This window comes from Scomber scombrus, chromosome 19, assembly GCF_963691925.1.
Source record: "Scomber scombrus chromosome 19, fScoSco1.1, whole genome shotgun sequence".
NCBI classification, from domain to species: Eukaryota; Metazoa; Chordata; class Actinopteri; order Scombriformes; family Scombridae; genus Scomber; species Scomber scombrus.
The window spans coordinates 5,885,280-5,911,470 of record NC_084988.1 but is presented as its reverse complement, the minus strand read 5'-3'; the positions used below and the strand labels follow the sequence as shown (position 1 = coordinate 5,911,470).

The 26,191-nt window shown below is 40.4% G+C and overlaps 1 protein-coding gene across 4 annotated transcripts in view; it reads left to right on the top strand.

Annotated features, from left to right (window-relative positions):
* The window catches only part of pcnx1 (pecanex 1), a 37,128-nt gene extending 11,208 nt beyond the window's left edge, over positions 1–25,920 (top strand). Inside the window, exons 7-36 of one of the 4 annotated variants that reach the window (XM_062440087.1) lie at positions 2,537–2,666; positions 4,829–5,022; positions 6,586–6,679; positions 7,055–7,112; positions 7,778–7,995; positions 9,066–9,219; positions 9,504–9,536; positions 11,533–11,704; positions 12,348–12,458; positions 12,674–12,765; positions 13,323–13,432; positions 13,865–13,970; positions 14,159–14,251; positions 14,496–14,646; positions 15,185–15,326; positions 15,439–15,616; positions 15,874–15,982; positions 16,889–17,018; positions 17,125–17,183; positions 17,445–17,660; positions 18,550–18,803; positions 18,896–19,126; positions 19,605–19,705; positions 19,898–20,048; positions 20,140–20,370; positions 20,851–21,125; positions 21,855–22,033; positions 22,828–23,258; positions 24,169–24,309; positions 24,643–25,920. In XM_062440087.1, the coding sequence (XP_062296071.1) occupies positions 2,537–2,666; positions 4,829–5,022; positions 6,586–6,679; positions 7,055–7,112; positions 7,778–7,995; positions 9,066–9,219; positions 9,504–9,536; positions 11,533–11,704; positions 12,348–12,458; positions 12,674–12,765; positions 13,323–13,432; positions 13,865–13,970; positions 14,159–14,251; positions 14,496–14,646; positions 15,185–15,326; positions 15,439–15,616; positions 15,874–15,982; positions 16,889–17,018; positions 17,125–17,183; positions 17,445–17,660; positions 18,550–18,803; positions 18,896–19,126; positions 19,605–19,705; positions 19,898–20,048; positions 20,140–20,370; positions 20,851–21,125; positions 21,855–22,033; positions 22,828–23,258; positions 24,169–24,309; positions 24,643–24,783 (4,685 nt within the window). In that variant the 3' untranslated portion in view covers positions 24,784–25,920. Of the gene's footprint in view, positions 1–2,536; positions 2,667–4,828; positions 5,023–6,585; positions 6,680–7,054; positions 7,113–7,762; positions 7,996–9,065; positions 9,220–9,503; positions 9,537–11,532; positions 11,705–12,347; positions 12,459–12,673; positions 12,766–13,322; positions 13,433–13,864; positions 13,971–14,158; positions 14,252–14,495; positions 14,647–15,184; positions 15,327–15,438; positions 15,617–15,873; positions 15,983–16,888; positions 17,019–17,124; positions 17,184–17,444; positions 17,661–18,549; positions 18,804–18,895; positions 19,127–19,604; positions 19,706–19,897; positions 20,049–20,139; positions 20,371–20,850; positions 21,126–21,854; positions 22,034–22,827; positions 23,259–24,168; positions 24,310–24,642 lie in introns of all 4 variants that reach the window. The other 3 variants (XM_062440085.1, XM_062440089.1, XM_062440088.1) reach the window with 3 other exon arrangements.
* Positions 25,921–26,191: the final 271 nt, after the last annotated feature.

The following is a 26,191-nucleotide window of genomic DNA, read 5'->3' as shown; positions in this document are numbered from 1 at the left end:
TTCTTGCTTCATCATTTCTTTTGTACGTGTGTGTGTGGCTGCATAAGAGATGGTGTCTGCCTTCCTCATTCAGTGTAACCATGGTGAGTTTCCATGGAGTGACAATCCTGACCCAAGCATAGTGTTCCTTGTGTATATCACCATTAGCATGATGGCACAGTGTGTGCTTTGTGCTGAGGTTAGACAAACAGCAGCTCTCTTATTAGTGTCATACACACTGAGACTAATAGACATTCCCTCCCCCACATTCTTCAAACTCACAGGATAATATCTTGTATTTTTTTTTTTTTTTTTTTTTTTTTGCTGGGTTCCTGACTGTCTGGGTTTCTTGTTCATTGACTTACGTGTGTTGTGGATATTTTGTTATGTTTTGATTGTCTCTTAGCTTTCTTCGGTGTACGCCCACTGGGACGTACAATATTAGAGCCAGGATATGCTTGGACATGTCGACTGTTGGCAGGAAAAGTTGAAAATTAGTGGTTAATTATCATCTGATCCCTGCTGTCTGGATTTTTAGTCAGTTGCTTTAGACGCTTAGACAGTTTCACCGGGGTGAATTTACTGGCAATAAATCCTAGTGAGTTGAGTGTTGGCTGGTCAGTGATGATTATTGGGGATTTGTTTGGCTTAAAATGTTTCTATGCCACTCTTTAGACCACTTTAAGACGCTGATTTAATGCAGCAAGCATATGTATCTTTTCTGTAAAGAAGACACATAAGCTGCTTCACTTGTGCTCAATTTAACACACACAGTTTTACCACTTGTGGACGTACATGCAGTGGCTAATTTTAGCTAAATTTGACTAGAGTTAGCTACAGTTTGCTGAGTCATGTTGCTGTGTTCTCTATTTGTTGCTACTATCATGCCACATTTGAGCATGTCAGAGATAAACTCTTCAGCGGTTTTCTGATAGGAGTAGAATAAAAAGTAAGCAAACCATATCTCTTGTTTATGGTCCTGCTCCACTTGTGCTGTTGTGTTCAAAATCATTTGTGCAATGGGAAATTTGAGCAAGATAAAATGCCCTCAAAAATTCCAGCAGTGGAATAATAAAACGTTCCTGCTTTAACCCTTGCATACTGTTCATATTTAGTCTCTACACCAATTACATTCATAAATCCCCCCTCAGTCATTAATTAATGTATGATTAATCCTTAATGAAGAGTGTATTTTATTTATTAATAGAAAAAAGACATTTGCAATCACTATTTTATGGTCCAGTGCGACATTTCATAGAATATGAAGAATTTAATATATTTGAATTCTAATTTTTGAGTTTTCTGATTAAGAACAAGTCAAATTTGGACATTTTTATACATAAAAATGTGTATCAGCTGCATAAAAAAAATAACAAAAAGATGCATTTTATTTACATTTTCGTATATTTGGGGTCACATTAGGGAAAAATCCATTAAAGGAAATGTGTATATTTATTTTTACAGCTTTAAAATGTAAAAACAGGTCAAATTTGACCCTGAACAGTATGCAAGGGTTAAGAATCCCGCAATGCAATGCCTCACATTTTATAGATGTTCACATTGCAGTCATCCCATAGCTGTGAATAGTGATGCAAAACAGTGATGATCCCCAAGTGTCTGGGTTAGAAATTTATTGCCTGCTATTTAAAGTAAACTATTAATAGGAGGAAGTGTTTATTATAGTAGTGCATGAGTTAGCAAGGGTGTGAACAGTCTGGAGGTCTGTTCTAGTGTTCACACCTGCAGTAGGGAGGTGTGTCTCAGGTTTAAATGTTTAAAAATGCCAACCTGTATATATTTTGAGTGCTTATCAGTGCTTTCACAAAATATTTACGCATTGAGATCTTTCATAAATAATCATCAGTAATGTGGATAAAGGCAGATAATAGAGCAGTCTGTTTACATTGTTACTGTAACGCAACCTTTAAAAGCAGGAAAAGACACTTATTCCATATCACCATATTACGATATTCAAGATCTAAGACGATATCTATAAAATATCACAATATCAGTATAGTATTTATGTATTTCCCAGCCCTATCCCAGACATGATGTAGTTTGTGACATGTTGGATTCTTGACGTGATGCATGCTGTTACTCATTGTGGGAAAAAAAGATTGTTTTGAGGGTTTTTTGATTTTATTTGACAGTGACAGGAGAGATATAGACAGGAAGCGAGGGGAGACAGGGAGGGGAGACAGGGAGGGGAGACAGGGAGGGGCATGATACACTGTGAACCAGCTGGAGTGAAATTGAAGATGTCGTGGCAAATGTCTCAACCATCAGGGCATCATCAGTACACGCTGCTTCAGTGTTGGTCTGTCACTCATGTTGTAGCGGTTGTCATATTTTCATCGGTTGCTCTCATTTCGGAGAGAGGTCTGAAGTTCAAGCAGCAGATTTGATTTTTGTAAGTGTTGCATTGTTGTCAAAATGTAGCTGAAAAGTAGGGTAATAAAAGGGAATATCACCTTCTACATGTCAACATCAAGCTCTTAAATAAAAAAGGAAACACATCCACGCTGACTTGGCCAACCCATGTCTTTCACCACGACAGCCCCGGGCAGCGAGGAGACGGTCATATTTCGGCGTGAACGTAGCACATTTCGTCGGCAGGCGGTGCGGCGGCGGCACAACGCAGGGAGTAACCCCACACCACCCACCTCTCTCATTGGATCTCCTCTCAGGTACGCCGTGCATGGAGCAGGGAATCCTTTCTGTCGTTTTTTTTGTTGCCTGGTGTGAGCATGTTACCAGGTTGGCGCCCCTCTTCTTGCCCCACATCAACACCCAATTTGCGTTTTCTTGCTCTATGCATGCTGGGACAGTGCACTGGATGGGTGTCTCCACTCTGCATGTGATGTCTTTCGTCCTCCTTTTTTTTCTCAAGACTTCACTGTTTTCATGCTGTTATCATGCCATCTAATCTTTTAAATTCCCCATTTTGATTACGGATCACAGAATGGAGTCCTTACAAACTTAAAGGCACAAAGCCACAAGGTCTGACTAATCTACTTGGCTGACATACCGTCTCCTCTCAGAGCTGTGCATGATTTCAATAACACAGACATCCTGCTGTTTCACATTTACTTTGCTCTTTTTTTTTTAAAAGGAGAAATGAAGATGATTTTGATAATTGTGAAAATCAAACGTTAAAGCTGGTTGCCATTAGGAATATGCTGTGTTTGCATTAATAGATTTGAATAGTTTTAAATTGCATGGCAGCAATAAACAGGAGGAAGATGTGCTCCCATCAAAATTTGCACTCTTTCGTTTTTTTCTTCTTCTTTGTTTTAACATAAATTTTCACACGCAGAACCAGTCAAAAGTTTGGGCACATCACATCTCACTGCACTCTTTTTTAGAGTTGTGTCAAATTGTGAGTGTGTCTAACTTAATGTGCTCAGATCCAACCTTGAAAACTAAAGTCCACATTGGGCAGAGTTGTATTTCAAACCCTGCTGTCCAAGATGAGAGTGACCTGGCGTGATGGACCGCTGCCCTGCAGAATACAAATTAACAGACACTCCTGAGATCGTAGCCTGATTAGAGAGACCGTACCGTAACTGGAAGGTCACAGATTCTCTCATTGCAACATCTTGTTTATTCCTTCTGTCAATTAAAAAAAAACCTTAAATCTGTCAGATGTATATCTCTAAAATTAACTGTATTATGGCAATCCAAGCACTGTTAAGACTATAAAAAAGTGTAATACTGAATGTTTATGTCCCACTGGCTTTATGGTGTAGATATCATGCTCCTATGATGTCTGTGCAGTATAACTTCCACCGGTTTTATTGTACAAATGCCAGCAGCTATTCCCCGCTAGCCAAGGCTCTACATCTTCCCACATCCATCTTGCAAGGTCACATTTCCAAATGCTGAGCCTTGAAAAATGATAAGCAAGGAAAACAAGTGAGCAGCCTGCCAGGGGTCAATAAACTTGCGAAATGCAAAATTGTTCCCTCTTCCACTGATCCCTCCTCCCTCTCCTGTTCCTTCACTTTTTTGACTGTCTCAGTGGTGCATCAGACTCTTTATACCATGTCAAAGGCAAGATTATTCACTGTATGATCCCTTAAAATATGTTGATTAATATGGTTAATATTAAGAAATAGGAGGAGTGCTGCATATTAATATGATGATATAAGTTTTCCTTATTCACTCATCAGCCAGCTTGGTTTTATTAGCCTCACTGAGGATGATCTAACATGCTGCATCCTGAGGGTACATAAACCCAGGGTAGATTTTGAACAGGTTTTAATCAAAAGGATGGAGAGCTAAGTCACAAGGACTTTAAAGAAGTCTTAGGAAATACTTTCCAGTAAAAGCTCTACACTTAATACCACATATTATATCAATTTCTGGTGCCATTATGGAGGTCTACCTGAACTGTGCAAGTAATTGTAAAAGTGGAACATGAAAAAGATAGTGATAAAGATTGCTGAGATGTGTTTGGTCTCAGATAATAATATGTCTGTAGCCCCACAAAATTGTAGTTAATGTGGACACAAGCTAAAGCAACATGGTCATGGAGATGATTTGATACAAATTGGGTGTAAAAGTGATAAGATTATACATTTGTTGATAGAAATTTGCAATAACATCAAATTTTGTGAACAAAGTCAGTGCTTTTTCAGCCATTTTTGCCTTACAGTAGGGGATCTCCACTATGGCAACCAGAATATGCATCACATCACCTAAAATCCCCTCTATTGTGAAATTACCTGTCCCGTCCCCTCCACCCCTGTACTGAGGTTATATATCAACAGTACCCCCTCCCCTCCCCCCCCTCCCCTCGATATCCACCACTTCTCATTTCCTCCCCTTCTCCCTTCTCCTCCAACAGTCTTCAGGAGGCTCTCAGCCAGGCCTCCCAGCCTTCTACTTCCCAGGTGAAAAGTCAGCCATCTAGAACCCCGTCCCAGGTGACCGTGCTGAGCGCAAGCGCCTCCCTGCTGGCCAGGAATGGAAGCACACACCTGGAGGGTTCTCAGGACAAGGCCTCAACGGTTGGCGCTACCAGCTTGCAGGACGACTTCGGTAGGGAGCGCATGAAGAGAGCTGACATGTTTAAGAAAGTGGATTTTTCCTAGAAAACAGAGCAGGATTGGTAGTTTGTGGGGGAAGTCGATGTGTAATGACATATTGGATTTTTTGCCTTGTGTTTTGGTTTATTGTTCTTTGGTAAGAAAGTTGCCACAGTCGTTATGGTGGTTTGTAATTACTCGGAACAGTGCTGGGTCAGATATGACTGCTGCAGTCAGTCATAGCAGAGCTCCATTATCCACGGTCGGTGGACTGTTGCAATCAGTCAAAGCCAAGCTCAATTATCTATGCTCCATTTATCTCTGTCTGTGATATTGTGTCTGTAGCCAATACGTGACCTCACTTGGATGTGCGTGTTACCCTTTGGTCACAGCCCTCACACTCCCAGTGCTGACAACAGACTGTTACTACTGATTGTTTTTGATGCCTATACATAAAAACAAATGCTCGCTGTGTCTTAAGACGTTGATGAACATAACGATGGTTGAAAAAAAAAGAAAAAAGAAGAGGTTTTTGTATGAGCTGTCCTTGCCCTTCCTCTGATCTAGTAAATGGATTACTACTCCTACTCATGATGTGACTGCTGGTAAAAGAAAAGCTGGTGGTCGGCGTGTGTGTGTGTTTTAGGGCTTGTAATCTTAGTCTTTATTCACGTATGATTTCACCACTTGGACAGCGTGTTGAGTTTACTCGCTCCCCTGATGTCACTGTGATTCTGAGAACTCGGCACTAAAGATGTGGGTTTCCTAACCATTTGCGCACAGTTACAAGAAGCAATTTTAGGAAATATTTTCCTTTTGTAGCTCTCTGAAGATTTCTTCAGAAAGAAAGGTATTGCACAAATTTAACACAGGTCATATCCTTATCGAATATCCTTAAATAAACAGAATTTTATCTTGACGTGTATTTCAAAGCTCAAAGGAATTCCTGAAATTTTCTGTTGCACAAAGTCCCCTGGAAAATAACAAGTACCTTTTTATTTTTTTAACTGACAAACTGGAGGAAATGTACCTTAAAAGTTTTGAGACAGAGACCAATCCTAGGGATACTGGGGGGAAAAGAAGACTGGACACTTACTGGATACTTACTTTTGTAGCACCCATAAGTACAATATTTTGAAAAATATAAAACCTTTTTAAGAGAAGCTGTATCTCACTTGAATTATTCTCGTAATCTGTGATGTACTTTTTATAAGATTTGTGGACATACTTAAAATAAGCCTCAGATGGTTTATGAGTATATTCAAGTTTCATATCTCACCTGAGGAATAGTTTGCAGTAAAGCTCCACTGAAGCAACAGAAACACAGTGGGAACAACCTGACTGCTTTTCAGGATGAGTAAGAAATGACTGACTTGCTTATAGTCTCTTTGGGAGGAAGCGAATTCACTCAATAATGCAGTTACCTCAGATGAACACAGTAATATTAGCAAAACCATCTAATTCCCATCATGTAAACATGTAGCTCAATGGAATTATTCCCACTGACACAGTCATGCTCTGCTAATGGTTTCTGAGGACTCACTGTGCTTCTTTCTCTTGCTGTGTGTGTTTTCAGGAAAGCTCACTCCCTCCTTGTATGAGGCTGGCGGGTGTGACATGTCCCTGGTCAATTTTGAACCTGCAACCAGACGAGCCTCCAATAATGTATGGTTAGTATCAAGCTGATAACTAATCTAATTTGCTTTTATATAATAAAATAGACCATCTGGTTGCTGTCATGAGCTTGTTGTGTTTCTAATCAGACAGCTTACAGTAGCTGCTTAAATTCTATGTTGTTTTTGAATGGGAACAGATCATTTCATCACAGATCTGTGTCATGTATTTGTTGAGATGGTGTCCCCTTTTTGCAGGAAACTGCAGCTTTTAAAAAAACAAAACATAATCGTAAAACCATACTGTACAAAGCAAATAGCCTATTGGCTATTTAGTTTTAGGTCATCAGGAAATGAATCATGATTTAATAGGGTAAGTGCATCAAATGCTTTTCCTTCATCAGTGTTCTCATTTTGTCTGATGCCCTGCAGGGACACCGACTCCCACCTCTCCAGTTCTACCTCAGTTCGCTTCTACCCTCATGACCTGGTGAGCATCCAACCAGTGAGCTGCTGCTGTTGTGTGTACAGTGTGTTATAGACACAGTGAGCTACACTTACAGAGACTGTATGACTGTGACAGAAGCATTCACATGCAGAAAAATGTTTTCAGTTTCAACAGTTTCAATCTGTTTGCATATTAATGTATATTATTTATTATTTTGGGTGCTCTGCATTACATATTCACATTCATGATTGTTTTTTTTAATAGTTTTCCTATTTTATTGACTGTTCTCTTCTCATTCTTCTTACCCTTACACCAAAAACAAATCATATTACACCAATTTTAAAACCACTAGAGTGGCTACCAGTTTGCCCCTTAACCACATTTGAACATTCAGTATTGGATTTCAAAGCCCTTTACAGCCTGGCACCTACGTACTGATATGCTTGTTCTACATGAGCAATGAAGATCTCTTTGATCATCTGGTGCTGGCTTATTAACCATCTCTGCAATGAGAATCCAGATGGCAGGGAGTGGGTTGGGTGGCAGGGGTGCAGTCTTTTTCCTGTTTATCTTTTTCTATCTCTTTTTACCGCTCTTTCTAAAATCAAGTTTGTAAGATACCTTGAATTGTATCATTGTACAAAATTCAGTTTGACTTGTCCTGACTTGACCTCGTTCTGACTGTGAGACAGCTCTCCCTCCCTCAGATCCGTCTGAACCGTCTGCTGACGATGGACCCAGAGCTGCTGGAGCAGCAGGACGGAGATCTGAGCCCGGAGCTTCAGGATGCACCACCGGGCCAAGAGGACCCTGCAGCCACCACAGCTGTCGGCAAAGCAAGGCAGTACTATCGCTTGTGGCTTCTGCCCTACCTGTGGGTCGGCCTGCACTTTGACCGGCTCACTCTCCTGGCACTGTTTGACAGGTACGGCAGGGAGGCAATCATTTACGGCCATGTTGGATACTTGTGTTGACAGATTACGCAATTTGTGTCTCCAAGTGTGAATCTTGGAAGATATATTTAGGTTCCATCCTTGGCCCTATTTAAATCTTTTTTCTTTTAAAAAAAAAAGTTGCTGCAATTTTCCTCTATTTTTAGAAGATATATCTATATAATTTAATACAGTACCAGTCAAAGGTTTGGACACACCTTTTCATTTACTTGAGTGTCCAAACCTGACTGAAACTGTATATAATATAAATCTCCTCAATGTTATGCTACATAAATGCTGTAATATAACTGAACTTGTTTAGTGCATATCTGCAGGAGACTAACTAACCTCCCTGGACACCTCCTCAAATGGTAACAGTAAATAATAACGGGAGTAATGTCATTCTGACTTTAAATTTGACAAGCAAATCAACCATGCTGTTAATTTTTATTTTATTGTATCTTATCTTGATTACTGTAATTCTTTTAATGTGGGAGTGCCATAGCCAGTCAGCCTTGACTCCCCTGCAGCTCATCGTAAATGCAGCTGCAAGGCTCCTCACTGGCACCGAGAGGAAACACAATATCTACCACTGAAGCCTAAATGGATTTTAAACTCCTTTACTTTTAAGCACTGCATGGATTGATGCCAGTTTATATCTCAGACCTCTTCAGACTCTCTATTCTGTTTTCCGACTCCTTTTAAATTCACTGACTAATCATGCCATGCCCCCAGTTAAAATCTAAGAGTGAGTGAACATATTTCACTGTTGTCTGCAGTCTCTGGAACAGTTTCCCTTCTCTATTAGATAATCCGTTTATAAATACAGTCTTAACACCAATTTTTACAGCTACTTTTGAGTCTTTAAAAATGGTATTACGACCAAATGATTGCTATGTGCTTTCTATATTATTGAAGATGTTTCTGTGCAATAAACATAGGAATAGACTCTGGGCATTGGTTGATGTTTTTTATATATATAGTAAACATGAGGGAAATGTAGTCTTTTGTTTAAGAACTTTTCTATGTGCTCCTGGCCTGACTTTTCTCCATTGTGTTCCAGGAACCGTGAGGTTTTAGAGAATGTGCTGGCGGTAGTGCTGGCTGTCCTGGTGGCCTTCCTGGGTTCAGTGCTGCTGGTAAAAGGCTTCTTCACTGACATCTGGGTCTTTCAGTTCTGCCTCGTCATTGCAAGTTGCCAGTATTCCTTACTAAAGGTGAGTTAAGAGCACAACATTATCAGATAATACCTTAAAAGTGAAACAGAGAACCATTGTTACAAAGAAACAATTTCTTCTCTTTTATTTTTACCAAACACATGATAGCAGTTTTTCAAAGTTCAGTATGCCTTAGAGGGAATTCTCAATGCTAATGACTCAAAAATGATTTTGCACATTATTTCCTCTGAACTGTGAGTAAAGAAGTAGCAGAATGTCTTTGTTCAAAGTTTCCGGGGCATCAACATAATGAGTGAATTCACCTGTCTTTTTTTAATTAACAGAGTGTTCAACCAGACTCCTCTTCCCCTCGACATGTAAGTAATTATCACTTAGAAATCACCTATCTCTCTCTGACACTTTTGGGGCCATTTAATCCTTAAGAGCAGGTGCCTTTTCATACTCCATCAAACACTCCTCAAACAATTATAATGTTAGAATTACAACAGAGGAGCAATTATCTTCTCTGTTAACAGTGCAGCCAAACTAAGTCAGTTAATAACTTTCCCTTTTTCTGTCATGCCACAAGCAATTGCACTCTGATTTCATGCTACAAACGAAAGCAAGTTTTCAGGAGTTGCTTACTTTACTGAGAAATGTGTTAAGTGATTGCTGTCAGTGCTAACCATGGTGACAAAAGCATTGTCTTTCCTGTGACTGCTTCTTGGAAATGTGGGGTTTGCATTAGCAGTAGCTTCATACAGCTCTGATTTAGTGTTAGGAGGCGATAAAATAAAAAACAGTAACACTGGATTAGATTAATGTAATGTGTCCTGTGAATTCCTCCTGCATTCATATGCTTGAATGACAGACCTTACCACAAACAGTAAGAACTACTATAAAGGGAGGTAGAGAAATAATGATTTATAGGATTACACCTTTAAAATATCCACAATTTTAGATTTTTTAATGTGAGGATGCTCATATCTTGAGTGATGAGTATTAAATCACTTGATAACCTACACAGTAAACAAACACAATAGTGAGGAGAACATTAGAAACAAGCTCTAACAGAGAACAAAATACCCTTCAACTCACAGAGAGGGCAGAGAAATAAAGCACCAATAGTTTTTATTCACTATTTTTCTTTTTGTGTCCTGGTTTTTGTAAATGATGATGCGTTTCCCCCTGCGAGTCCGTGTGTTCCTGCCTCCCTTTGCGTCAGTAGCCTGCTCTGAAACGGTGTCTTTTATTAATGCAGCTCCTACTCAGCTGCAGGCACAAGCTTTAAATAGCTGGCCAGAGTTTAGACCATGGCTCGCTCTCTTGCTATTTGTCTGTTTTACCATTTCTCTCCTTCTGTTTCCTCCTCACCCTCCCCTTGTTTTCCACCCTCCTTCACCTCACCTCACCTCAAAGACTCCTTTCCTTCCACCTTTTCATTATATCGCTGACACATGTTGAGAAAACCTGGTCTATTTAATGTGATTGTTGGTGCGTAAACTGTCAGTGCTCCATTCGGTGAAAAAGCAGGCCAGCACATTGCCTCTCGGGCTGAAACTTGCACTCTGCAGACACGCATTCTCTCTTGTGAAACCTCACACTCGATGCTATTTCTGTTTATACCTGTGTCACTGTTCCCTTGGCTCACATGACACTGATACTAGTGAATGAATTCTTTATATAGCAGTAACGCCCTATTAGAATGATGCTTTTATTGAATTGTGCTATTAATCCTGCAGTGTGGATCTTTTACATATAAATAAACATCTATTACATTCAAGCCCTTACCAAATGACTTAGAACAATGCTGAATAAACACATCACCACCAGGTAAATCTCTGTATTTCACAGTAGGTGGAGTTTTTAAATCTGGTGTAAGTGGTGACATGCCTGCGGTGGCCGAATGAATGCATGACATGATTTAATCTTCCGTCTCTTTTTAGACTTTCCAAATGTTATTAAACCAAATGGATCAATTCTGATAGTGAAATTAGTAATTTTGCTGGCGCTATTTGGCACTCAAATCAATTCATCCTCCGTCTTACAGTCGCTACAAAGTAGGCTATGGCGGAGCTTATGACACAAGTTTTTGTCGGCAGTGTTTTTGTAATTACTCACACTGCCAGAAGGGACAGACCTGCACTCCATTTATAATGAAATTTGTTTTTAGGGCTTGTAAAAATGGACTAAAATATATTTGAATATATGTTAATTGCAGTCAAATATTTTCTGTCTTGGGAACATTTTTTTTTGTTATTTAAATGTACATGATTGCATGTTCTGAACACTGAGTCAAACTGGACCACAGTAAGAAAACCCAGCTTCTCTAATAAACCACTTATACATGACATCCTTCCCTTTCCTCTCTAGGGCCATAATCGTATCATAGCGTACAGCCGGCCTGTCTACTTCTGCCTGTGCTGTGGCCTCATTTGGCTGCTCCACTACGGCAGTCTGAAGACCACTTCCTCCCGCGTATCCCTGTACGGAGTCGCACTCACCAGCTCCCTGGTACTCGCCTCTGCCAGGGACCTTGTCATAGGTAAGGCCAAATAAATCAGGTATCATTTATGTACAGTAATAATAATGACAATCTATATTCGTGTGGCACTTTAAAAACACATCCACAATCACACAGATAGTGCTGTGAAACAGAATTGCAAGACTTAATTAACGTGACAGTGAAAAGTAAGATTAGAAGATAAAAGATAACTAAATTAATAGCTTCTGACACTCATTAAAAAATGACTGAAAGCACGCACAAAAGATACACGAGATAATCCGTCCACACACTGAAGATTGTTTACCGCTGAGACTTGCAAAACGAGACAAATTGAGCTTCTGCTACATGGCTCAGAAAATGCATTACGTACAAGAGCCCCAATCTCTCTTTACTTAAAGCTGTGTTTATTTGTTTAGGGAATTTTAAAACAGCCTCTCATCAAACAGCAATCAACAGTAATTGCTTCAGTTGCCCTGGAGACACGCCACTGTGCACAAACAGGAACTGATAATATGTGTTGCTCCTTTATCAAAGACGCACGAACACTAAGCCATTGTCATCTGCGCAATCTGAAGCCTGATGTCAAGGAAGAAAACATGTCATTTAAACATGAAAAATGTATTTTTAAAAGCCTATGATTTACTTTCTCACACTAATAACCCTTGTGTGTGCCTCCCTACAGTCTTCACCCTGTGTTTTCCCATCATCTTCTTCGTGGGGCTGCTGCCACAAGTCAACACATTCGTCATGTATCTGTTTGAGCAGCTGGACATCCATGTGTTCGGGGGCAACGGTGAGTGACTTATAGATGCACAGCAGCATCCATGCGAGGGTGACTTTGACCTCCACTAAACGAGACAGTAACGACTCATGCACACTTGCTTTAAATATTATGATATGACAGACTTTATAAGAGGGCAAAGCGCTGATTTGCATTCTGCCCGACCCAGCGCCTGTCGGGTTGAGTGGTCTCATTGCTGACATCCTTTCTGTCCGCTCTCTCCGCAGCCTCCACAAGCCTTCTGTCAGCGCTGTACAGCGTCCTGCGCAGCATCGTCACCGTCGCTCTACTTTATGGCTTCTGCTACGGAGCTCTGAAGGTGAGAGCAAATCTTTCTCAATCTAATCTAGATGTAAAATAATTGGAACCGCTATCAAAAAGTAATGTGATGAAGGTAATACAGTCTAGATGAGCTATATCCACTACAGCAGGTACTTTAATTTAACTATCACCTCAGTTTTCAGATTATATATATTAAGATATTTGAAGACAGGGACACGCAGCAAAAAAAGCCTCAGTATTGTTGCTTTAATGATGTAACAGCAATTTGTTGCCAAAAAATATTATTGCCAGAGAATAACCTCAGCTGTCTAAACTTTTATAGCTCTGTATTTAGTTACCACTGTTTCTCAAAGCAAATGTTAAAAGCACACATACAGTCTAGACCATTACAAAATAAAGTCATTGCAAACTTTTAAGAAACCGTCTTGTCTTATCAGGTCTTGTACAATATGTTCACCGATGCTCAGTAAACTATAAATATATCTTAACAGTATCATCAGCAAAATATGCTCTTGAATTTGTGCTGAAGAAATAAATTCGCATTAATATATTTAAATATAACATATGTTCAAATCTTGTCATTCTGTGTCTCAGGAGACCTGGGAGCCTCACCACATCCCTGTGTTGTTCTCTGTGTTCTGCGGCCTCTTGGTGGCAGTGTCCTACCACCTGAGCCGGCAAAGCGGCGACCCTTCTGTCCTCATGTAAGTTCACAGCACCTTCATAATGGAACTCGCTCAGATAGTCTTTGCGGTGTCTGTGATTCACATAGAAATAGATATTAAAGTGAGTTTCTAATACTTGACACCAAGTCATATGTGGTGAACTCACCCATCTGGCACTTGCATGGGCAAAAACAGGCCATCAAAAGTATTTTCCATTACTGCTTGACCCAAGTCTGTGAGAGAGAAATCCACATTTAAGAATAATCTGTGAGTTCTCTCGTACATATGCTGCATATTATCTCAGAGGGATTTTCTAAGCATTTCAAAAATGCTTAATTAAGATAGCTTCAAACTGCCTCACACAATGGTTGTAGTGTTAGCACAGTGATTTTATATTCCCTCCGAGATAAAACAACCCCAGGAAGTTCATGGTATTTGAACCATCTAATATTTTTGCTTTTTGCTTTATAGCTCGCTGATACAGACCAAGCTTTTGCCCAATTTGAAAGACAAGAACCCAGAGGACCCTCTGTCAGAAGTACAGGACCCTCTGCCAGAGAAGCTGAGGGCTTCGGTGGTGAGTTAAACTTTCATCCTGTAACTAAATGAAGCCAGGACTTCTGTTGGTAATATTACTGGAACAAAGATCGTCATTTGATAATATTCCATTTGTTAAAGCTGCTGGCTTCTCCACATTTGTAATTTTCAGTCAACTTTTTTTTTTCCTTACTTCTGAACTCTTTGTCTTTGTTTTTGAACATGTAGAACGAGCGTCTGCAGTCTGACCTGATCGTCTGTGTGGTCATCGCTGTCCTCTACTTCGCCATCCATGTCAGCACAGTGTTTATAGCACTGCAGGTACAGTAAATATTTATTAATGAAAGGCTGATTTCTGTTACTTCATCCTATAAACTTTCAGTGATCGCTTGTTTATATGTGACACTGCCGCTGCTATGATTAGTCAATTGACAGAAAATTAATTGCCAACTATTTTGATCAGTTCCTCATTTTGAGACATTTTTAAGGATGGGCTTATACACATTGAGTATCTGTCTGCAAAAATGTATAAGGATTCATTTCCTCCGTCTCTCTGCTCCCTCAGCCTTTCCTCAGTTATGTCCTGTATGCTCTGCTGGGGACGGTGGGGTTGCTCACCCACTACCTGCTGCCTCAAGTCCGCAAGCAGTTGCCCTGGTACTGCTTCTCTCACCCTCTGCTCAAAACTAAGGAGTACTATCAGTTTGAAGTCAGGGGTAAGTGCTCTGCATCCCGTGTGGCTCTCTGGGTCACTGCTTTGTTCTAAATCACACCTAAAGAAATATAAAAACTATTCATTTTGTTCTTTATCTGTTCAGCTGTGCAATTCCTGTGCAGACAAGAATATTGAGTGTTTAGACTCGCAAATGTGAAGTAACTTTGTTCTGTTAGTTGCAAATATGAACAAAGCAAATGCAGATTGAAATCCAGGTCGACTTTTATTGATTTCATATAGTTTGTGTCTCTTAACTGTGCTGCTGTATCTGATAATGATGTTGACTCGATGTAGGATGATTAATCAGTCTGACAACAATATTCCCCTGTACATAATGTTACTATTTTGTCCTAGTAGTTCTTATTGCTTGTTTCCTACTTACTATTTATTGCTTTACTCTTTTTTATTGATGCTCTATTTTTGCAACTCACTTTTGCTGCTGTAACCCTTTAAATTTCCCCCATCGTGGGACTAATAAAGGATTTTCTCATCTCTCATCTTATTAAGTTTCTAAGCTTCACCTGTGTCTCTCTCGTCAGATGCGGCTCATGTGATGTGGTTTGAAAAGCTTCACGTGTGGCTGCTGTTCGTGGAAAAGAATGTCCTCTATCCACTCGTCATCCTTAACGAGCTGAGCGGCAGCGCCCGAGAGCTCGCCAGTCCAAAGAAACTTGACACAGAGTGAGAATTCTAAACGTTTATAATGATTAAGAGGTTTTAAGTTTTTGTGCTTAGCTTGTTTTATCATATTTATATCGTAATCTATTGTCCGTCTTTCTGAATTGTCGTCTAGGGTCGGCGCTCTGATGATCACAGTGGCGGGCCTGAAGCTGCTTCGCTCCTCTTACAGCAGTCCGACGTACCAGTACGTGACGATCCTCTTCACCGTCCTCTTCTTCACCTTCGACTATCGCCACCTGTCAGAGACCCTGCTGCTCGACCTCTTCCTCATGTCCATTGTCTTCAGCAAGGTGAGAGGAATATGTAATGAGTTTTACAGCTTTCTCTGGTCTGATGCTGTAGAGAAGAGACTGAATGCAGATGTTTAAGGTCCAAGAGTAACGTGTCCTCTAAAATATTGTAATAATCATTCAAATTTAAGTCATACGCACCAGTTATTTATCTACTGGTGTGTGTAAGTGTAGCAACAAATTTAAGAGTTTTGTAGTTGAGGGCTCTGTTTCTATTTATGCTCATTTTTTATGTACTCTGTTTTGTTTTTTTACAGATGTGGGAGTTGTTCTACAAGCTGCACTTTGTCTACACCTACATCGCCCCCTGGCAGATCACATGGGGGTCAGCCTTCCACGCCTTTGCTCAGCCTTTTGCTGTGCCTCGTATCCTTTCACTGCCGTCTTTTATCACCAGTTACACACTGAGTCACCAGTTCCTTGGGTACACATGTACCACAATAGCGCGGCTGTAAACACCACCTTTGTAAAGCTGATAATTTTCTGTTTTTGTTTTTGTTGAAACTCTTGTTGGTTGTGGTGTTGAGTCAACTCAGCGTTGATTTTTGATTTGATGTTATGCTCTTCATGAATGGAAATGTCTCAAAGTGTATCTAAATTAATGGTGAATGAGTGACATTTTTTATATAGCAAATATAGCATCTAACCCTTCAGATGTTCAGACCATCATTGAGTAGTACAGAGCTTACTATGTATTACTGAAAAGTCTAAGTAAATACTAATTAAACTATTTTGCCTTCTTTTCCAGGCAGTTATCAGACTTAAACACATCAAAATGAAATACCCATTCCAATTTTTGCTCATCTGAACACCAGATTACAGGGTTTTGTCGAGTGATCTCATGGAACAGTAACTCTCCTCAGTCAACGTAATTTGTACTATACAAAAGAAAATTGGACTAATTTTCCACTTCACCCAAATCACACAATTCACAGTTTTCCTCTGTAATATTTTTGAATCGAACCAACCTCGATTGGCCAGAGGAAGAATACCAACTCTTCTGTTTGATTTGCACATATGTTCTCAATTTTGGCCTTTATAAAACTTTTTCAAGCCATTTTTCTTCAAATTTTAGTAAAAGCTTATTTTTATTGGCGTTAACATTACAGCACAAATTATTCCTGCACGTCTACCTCCTTAAAAATTGAATAAAGCTCTTTTCTCCATGGAGATTTCATTAAGCTCATCTTAAATATAAAGAGAGCAAATTCTATCTACTTTATAGCAAAGTGTGAATATTTTTCCAATGATCCTTGACCTCGACCCCTTCAGACTCTGCCATGCTGTTCGTCCAGGCTGTAGTGTCTACAGTCTTCTCCACTCCCCTCAACCCCTTCCTAGGCAGTGCCATCTTCATCACTTCCTACGTCCGCCCTGTCAAGTTCTGGGAAAGAGATTACAAGTAGGGAAAAATGCGTCAAAATCCCATTTAATTTTCAAATCTCAAACTGACTATTTCTGTGAATGTGCCTCTGAAATGTATGATTTTTCATTTTCTCTCTGTGCAGCACTAAAAGAGTGGATCACTCTAACACCCGACTGGCCTCTCAGCTGGACAGAAATCCAGGTGAGAGCATAACATCCAATTTCAGAAGTTTATTTTGATGATGTGATGCAGCTGTCTTTCATTTATGCAAATTGGAAGACATTTAGGAAAAATGGGGAAGCTATTATCTAAGTTGTACTTGATGATTTAGGCTAAAAGAACACATCTGTACATCTGTTTCAGTGATGTCAGTCATTAAAAATGCAAAGCAGTAATGTGTTTTGTTTTTTAACTAATCTGTCCTCACTGCTTCCTCTCTTTTTTCGTCTTTTTTCTCATAAGGCTCTGATGACAACAATTTGAACTCAATCTTCTACGAGCACCTGACCCGCTCCCTGCAGCACAGCCTGTGTGGAGACCTCCTTCTCGGCCGCTGGGGCAACTTCAGCACCGGAGACTGCTTCATCCTGGCCTCCGATTACCTGAACGCGCTGGTGCACCTTATAGAGATCGGCAACGGCCTGGTGACCTTTCAGCTGCGAGGGCTGGAGTTCAGAGGTGAGAAGAAGGTCCATTTGTTGCACTTGTGAAGAAAATCACGCCAAAGCTGTCTGGAGTTTAGTTAAAATTGAGTTAAACTGGAGCCACCAATTAATGTGTGGTAGTGTAAGACATGTAGAGTAATTATATACATTTGCATATAGTCTGTGTTAAACAGTGAGAGCGTTATTAAAATGCCAAGACATTAGACCCAGTATGAGTTCATTAGATTATAAAGTCGTTAATAAATCCAGTGGTTTTCCGTTTTAGTGATTAACTTTTGAAAATTAGGTCAATATGCCCTTTTTATATATTCCAGCTTTAGTCTCCAAGTCTAATTTTTCTTGATTTAATAGACTCTATTTTTTTAACAGGTTAAACTAAACCGCAAGAATTTTAAAAAAGTATTTGAGTTTGATCTGGACTTAGAAGATAGAGTGAATGAGGATTATTAACCTGTTGCCCAGAATTTCCATTTGAGAAATGAGCATTCCACCGTATTAATCAGTCCAGTCGTGCTTTATCTTCCTGGTAAACATACCTGTGTGTGTGTGTGGGCTTTATCAGCATGACTTTGTGAATTTCAGCCAATAGTGCTGCTATACAACAAACATGCTGAAACAAAGAGCATGTGACACATTTTATAGAATTGGAAACACTCCTCAAAAACTATGCATCATCATCAGTCTGTTGGCAACTTAACAACTTTAACTCTTTTACAACAACAATGATTTTTTTATACTATTCTTCCACTATCTGTTATATTCCTCTATCAGCATATTCAGAGAAGGGACATTTTTGGGCAGAATTCTTGATCGCTGTGTTTCTGTAAGCTGCACATTTTACAGAACCGTCCCGGGTCTCCACAGAAGTATCGTAGTCTGAACATGTTGATTTCACTCCACAGGAACTTACTGCCAGCAGAGGGAAGTGGAGGCCATCACTGAGGGCGTGGAGGAAGACGAGGGCTGCTGTTGCTGTGAGCCGGGCCACCTTCCTCACATTCTGTCCTTTAACGCCGCCTTCGGACAGCGCTGGCTGGCCTGGGAGGTGCTGGTCACCAAGTATGTGCTGGAGGGCTACAGCATCACAGACAACAGCGCAGCCTCCATGCTGCAGGTGTTCGACCTACGACGCATCCTCACCACCTACTATGTCAAGGTGTGTCCGTTTAAAAGGCCGAACTAATGATTTTAAAAGCATAATATATGACTTCTATGTGTTCTAAATGCATCCTCCCTTCCTGGTTTCAGGGTATCATCTACTATGTGATCGCTTCCCCCAAACTGGAGGAGTGGCTGGCTAATGAGACCATGAAAGACGGGCTGCGGGGATGTGGGGAGAGGAACTACGTCGACCTGGATCCCACCTTCAATCCCAACATCGACGAGGACTATGACCATCGACTCGCAGGCATCTCTAGGGACAGTTTCTGTGCAGTCTACCTGGGCTGGATCCAGTACTGTAACTCTCGACGAGCCAAGGTAATGTTCTCTGATGTTTGTTTTTTTAAGAGGCTGAGTCACAATAAAGGGAGGCGCTTGGCATCAATGGTTGTCTCTGAATGTCTCAGGTCTGACAGACAACAGTCATTCAGCTATATAGAAGGTTAGAGGGATTGTTTTTGGCAAAAGTGTGAAGAAATTACTGGCTTGACAAGAGTTGATGCTCAAAATTCATAAACGTGAGGACAAGCAATTTGGTTTTAATGAAATGTTAACGGATAATTGGGGTGATTTTGTTACATTCCCGATAAGTTCTGCTCTGCATCATTTGTTGTCAGATGACATGTTTTTAATAAGTGAAGAAAAACATTGAAAATGTCAGGGTTAAAGGTTGAGTTTACACCCATATAAATCAAATGTTTTGCAAAATTACAAAAGTTTTGTAGGTCAAAGTTGCCACTAACTGGAATTTGAGTTTTCATACAAATTTTTTTCTGTCTCTGCTCTGTGTTTGTAGCCTCTGGACAGTGATAAAGACTCGGCTCTGGTGCTGCTGTGCTTCGGCCTGTGTGTGCTGGGAAGGAGAGCTCTGGGAACAGCAGCCCATCATATGTCCAGGTTATTTAGTAATCTTCATTATAATAAGTTAACAATTTAAAATGTTCACGTGTGTAGGACAAACAAGCTAATGTGAAACAGAACGAGCATTTCTTTTAACTTTTCAAAACGTGGTCTTCTTTTTCCTTTCTGTCTGTGCTCTGGATTTTGAGTAATGAACGTTCTGGTTGTTCTCTCTGCTTTCCATCACAGCAACCTGGAGTCTTTCCTTTACGGACTTCATGCATTATTTAAAGGAGATTTCCGCATCTCTTCGGTGCGGGATGAATGGATTTTCGCAGACATGGAACTGCTCAGGAAAGTTGTGGTGCCTGGAATCCGAATGTCTCTCAAATTACACCAGGTGACGCTCTCCGCATGAAACTGCTCTTTCTCTCATTCTTAGTGTTCAACTTTGATCTGTAACAACAAAATGCTGCTCCTCTCGTTATTAGGACCACTTCACGTCCCCCGATGAGTACGATGAACCGGCGGTTCTTTTCGAGGCCATCTCCTCCCACCAGCAGAACCTGGTCATCGCTCACGAGGGCGACCCAGCCTGGAGGAGCGCTGTGCTGTCCAACGCCCAGTCACTCCTCGCCCTGCGCCACGTACTCGACGAAGGCACCAATGAGTACAAAATCATTATGCTCAATCGACGATACCTCAGCTTCCGTGTCATCAAGGTATGTATTACAGATTTGATTCATTTATTGCTACTGCTTGTAAGACTAATATTCATTAACTCTTACATACTGTTCAGGGTCTAATTTGACCTTATTTTACATTTCAGAGCTGTAAAAACACTAGACTTTACCCACAGTATAAAAAATGGAAATAAAATACATCCATTTAAGCTGATACACAGTTTTATATATGCAAACGTACACATTTGACTTGTGTTTATTACCAACATTTTTTAAAATTACCATTCAAACATGTTGTATTCATTCCATGACACCATAAAATAGTGATTGTGAAAGTCTTTTTTCCCCATAAATAAATAGATTACACTCTGTTTGTTCTCTGACATCTTCATTAAGGATGAATCAAACCTTTATTAATGACTGATGGGGAATTTATGAATGTGAATTGGTGTAGAGACTAATTATGAGTCATAATATGAACAGTATCAGAGGATTAAGAAAGTGTCTCTTGTGCTGCAGGTGAATAAAGAATGTGTCCGAGGCCTTTGGGCAGGGCAGCAGCAGGAGTTGGTGTTCCTGAGGAACAGAAACCCAGAACGTGGGAGCATCCAAAACGCTAAGCAGGCTCTGCGGAACATGATCAATTCTTCTTGTGACCAGCCCATCGGATATCCCATCTACGTATCTCCACTGACCACCTCCTACTGCAACTCGCACCCCCAGCTCGGACACATCCTGGGAGGTCCAATCAGCATCGGGAACATCCGAAACTTTGTCGTCAGCACATGGCACAGGTTTGTGGTGGTGTGTAGTTTAATAGTGTACTGCACTTACTTAGATTTGCTCCTCTATAACGGGGTTAGAGTCACAATGGACAGTTAAAAAAATTAGTTCACAGGTGCTACAGAACAAGAAATATTACCTTTTTTTTTTATTCCATGTGGCAGATGATACTGTTCAAGTACATCAAATTGTGTGTGGTAATTTTATTCAATTATATATCAAATACACACACAACACATGGCTATAATCACAGAGGGAACATGAGGAGATTGCATGTATAACCTTTTGTTAAGGTGGAGTGATTGCACCTGAGGGGGGTGATGTCTAGGCAGGTGTGCTTGATTTATTCTTCTTCCTTGAGGTTTAGTCAGGTGATCAAAACACAAAGCAACTTAACCACCGACAGATCAGGCAGAGATTCGGGTGTGTTATGCTTCTCTGGTTCTGGTAACCTCTCTTCTTTTCTAACCCTGCATCAGCATCAGCATCATCGCATTTGTTTTATTTTCAAACTTGTAGTCTTCACCCCCAACCGACGCTGACTCAGGTGATTGATGATCAGATTCTGCACAGCTCAATCTGCAGCCTCAATACAAGAGTACTTCCCTTTAACATATACTACACCATATAAATGTTGTTTTTATAGTGGTGATATTGTATGTTCTGTTGATGTTGTTGCTTCTTTTAGTTAATCTGAGTCTAGCTCAACTATAAATGGGTTTTTTTTCTCTCTCTTGCAGGTTACGGAAAGGCTGTGGTGCAGGCTGTAACAGCGGAGGGAACATCGAGGATTCAGATGCAGGGGGGCTGTCTTGTGGCAGCGGAAACGGGACGGGGGGCGACTCTCAGCAGAGCTCAGTGTCGCAGAGTGGAAATTCTGGACCTGTCCCTCCTCATTCGTACCAGCCGCACACTCTGGGTGAGAATTACTGTTTCTGTGTCTCATTTTACCATCTAAAGCGTATCCTATCGGCTACTTATACAAATGAATCTATTTTGGCTCAGTTAAACTTAGAGATGTTCATTTTCACAGGAGACATTCTTTACAAATCTACATATATATGAATTATGCAGGAATTAAATTTAAATTTTGCTCAGATAGCTGAACATGAAAAGATTCAGGCACCACAGTGGTTTGGGTGTGAGTTGAAGTTTGGGTCATGAACTACCGCGACCACAGTTGGTGTTTCAATTCCTGTCATCTCTCTGCTTTTGCTGTTCAATAAAAGAATTAAATATCCCCCGCCAAAAAGAGAGTAGTAGAGTGAGAGTAGATGTTTCTGTGATGATCTTGAAGATGCAAAGATGAGGCGAATCAGGAGTTCTTTCTTACTGCACGTTTAATGCATGCCTGGATCATCAAGCTACATGCATGAGGCAAAGTGACAATGAGTGACTGAGAGTGAACAGCATATAATAGTATTACTGGCATGTCAGGTATTTCCCAAGTAACATAAACAGAATATGATCCAGGCATCTGATACCCTGCCAACTATTTTTAACCCAATGTGTCTGCATTTTCTAGTCAGCTTAGAAAGTCTGACACTGGAACATGATCCACTAACCATACTGGGTATCCGATATGGACAGTGAAACATACTAACTACAGGTTTTTGTTTTGTTTTTTATTTCAAAAATCTGACCCAGTTTTGCTTTAAAAATGCCATAATGAACCATTTTTGTTCTCTTTCTGTCTCCTCTCCTCCGGTCCAGGCACCAGTCAGAGTTCTCAGTCTGTTCAGTCCGGTTTGGTTCGCCACTCTCCTGCACGAGCCTCTGTGGCCAGCCAGTCGTCCTCTTACCGCTACAGCAGCAGCCGCCACTCCTCCCTGCGCACCTCCACCACGGGCCTGGAGCCTTGCCGACGTTCCTCCACCAGCCAGCTGTCTCTGCGCACGCTCCCCACCTCCTTGCAGCTCCGTCTGGGCCCCACCTCCGACCCCGCCGGCCCCTCCGCCTCCCTTTCCAGCCACAGCATCCCTCCCTGCAAACGCCACACGCTGGTGGGCCTCCTGGGTAACGACGGCATGTGCGGCCCTGTGACCGATCCCCTCAGCCAGTATCATCACCATCACCACCACCCACAACAACACAACCCCACCGTCTCCACCGTGCGCAGAGATGACATTTCCTACAGAGTGCAGGTTTGTAAAATGAACCAAAGCAAAAGTGAAATTGTGTCCAGAAAACTAAAAAGAGCATTGGCATCCTCAGATTTTCAGTGGCACGCATTTAACAAACAGAGAACGGTGTCAAAGAACTTTACACGATTGTGTGGTTTGTTCTCTGTTTTTCACTCCTACCTTAAAATCATCATCCACCTGTCAGTTCAGCCGGCTTATCTCAAACTGTGAGCCCACATACGATGAACAATCTCTGAAAAATCAGCAGCACTCTGGCCTCAAAAAAACGTTTTCATTTTATTCTAATACATATACAGCAACCTCCAAAATATTTAAGTGTTAATACAACATACAAGCATCTAATAACAAATTAAACCTGTGAAACTTAAGCATTATGTAACAAAATAGTAGGTCAACAAACAAGCAAAGAACTTAGCTAGTAATAAAATATAAATATACAAAATCTAAACTCAGTGTTAAAGTTTCATGAGCATTTCTGTTTTTATGCATATAATTATTTTAGATTATGGCTATGTATCTCATTTTAGAGCTCATCTACCTCCTGACATTACATCACTGCTCCACTGTTAATAAATTGTCACAAGAAGAACTTTGACTCTGTATATGATCGCTCATTCCTTCCCTCGAGTTTCACTGCTTCTTGTTTCACTATACTTCAAATAAATGCAGTATTATCATTTTATTACATACTTTTGGCATACTTCAGACATTTTGGTTTTATTGTATGTGTCATAACCAGAAAATAAACATTTAAAGGACATCATTTCTAACTAATCTGCACTTGTATCCACTTCTCTGACTTTGTTCTTTTACGATTCATTTGTATGTCCGTCATCTTTGAGTACTGACCCCCTTGCGTGCTGCTAAAATATAAATGTATTCGTCGTTGTTGTTCTGTGATGTCGCTCAGATCGTGGATGTGAGTCAGGTGCTGGAGACCATCAACTTATCGAAGCGGAAGGAGCTGCAGTGGCCTGACGAGACCATAAGACTGAGGGCAGGACGGACCTGCTGGAGGGACTGGTACCCCATAGAGGGCATGGAAGGACATGTAAGTGTTTGTAGATCGAAGTCAACAGATTTATCTCAATTAACTCGTAATGTATGGAGTTTTCTTTAATGGAAGAGCCCCTTTTTAGCCATTAGCTCACCTTTGACTCACTATTACAAGTAAGCACGGTCTGCTGTAGTTTTTAACATTCATTAAATTCAACACACGCACATTCTCTGACCTCTTATGCTATAATGTGGTTTTGCAATAATGGTCTCATTTATATTTGTGGCCTACTTTTTGGCCCGTAACACCCTCTCTGACCTACTTACTCTGTATTTAACACCTCATAAATCTGACTGGTCGCCTCCTTTCATCTGTTGCCCTCTGCAGGTGATTCACCGGTGGGTGCCTTGTAGCCGAGACTCAGCCAATCGCTCCCATATCGACAAGACCATCCTGCTGGTACAGGTGGAAGATAAGCTAGTGCCCATTATTGAGACTGGGGTCATTGAGTTGGGTGCAGAGGTCTGAGACGAGCAAGCACACGTCACGCATTAAACGCTTGTGTGAAGACCAAGCCAGACGACCTCCCTGGCTTTCAGCAGTACGCCTGCAGGACGCCTGCGTACGACATTTTTAAAAAAAGGAAAACGGGAGCTCTCCCCCCTCCCCCCGTTCCTTATTGCTGAGGGGGAGAGGAAGCCAGGGAAAAGTGCAAGCAGAGGCAGAGCATACATTCATCCGACATCCTTTACTGCATCGACACACACCCCACAGTATCTGCCTTGCTTTGCATCTTAGAAATGCTGCATGACAGTAAAAAAATCGAAACCCTTAAGTTAAGTTAGTTCTTGCTACTGGTAATTACTTTCTATGCATTTCATTGACTTTTGTTGGCAATTCTGACGAAGCTGAGTGTAAAGAGTGTGTGGAGATTATTTTGTGTGTTTTGTTTGTCTTTAAAATAATTTGCCAAATAAGCCTGGTATTGAATATCTGCCATTGGTTTCATACATGTGAAAGCTTTTTTTTCTTTTTTTTTTTTTCTTCCCGCTGCCAAGACAACAGAGAAAAGGATGTGGTGCACAACAGACTGAAGTCTAAAGACGTGCCGGTGCTGCGTTCAACAAACTTCTCTGTTTCATTGTTGTCATTCCGTTCAGATTAGTTTGAAATTTGCAAGATTTACTTTGCGCAAAGAAAACAGAACTTGCACTATAATTTTTTTTATTTTTATTTTTTTTTATTTACAGCAATGCACTACAATCTTTAGATAATATCACTTTTTATTTATTACAGACTCTGAATGGCCATGGTTACCGATGCCTTGGGAATGAAAAAAAAAATGCAATCATCATTCTGTTTTCAGCCATTTTTATTTCACTATTTTATGTTTGATAAACTTGAAATTAACTTTTTACTGTATATGATTATATATATATAACTATATATATATTTACACAAATATATATATATATACAGTATATATATAATGTCAATGTATAAAAGATTTTGTTTTCAATATTTATTACTGTGAACACGGTATTTACACTTTGTTACTTTTTTTTTCTCCTTCATTTTGGGACAAAGGTTAATGTGTTAAGGACCATTGGTTGAAAACAAGATGCCGAATTTTTGATGGACTGTTTCACTATTTAACTTAATTCTTTTCTATATTGAAAAATAAAAGTTTGATTTATTGCTGACATCTTTAATATGTCTCCTCCGATTGTTATTGACTACTTTATATATTCTTCCATAAGTGACTGAACGAAAAGTTAAGGAAGTCAGCATTCAGAAGAAGCTTGAGTTTGCATTTTGTGATGAGGAAGCTGAGTCATCAACAGGCAGTAAAAACAAGATGTTGCACGAGTGAAGACCATTAAAATGAGACTTGTGATCAGCAGGTGCAGTGACCTGGAACAGGGTTTTTGTTAGT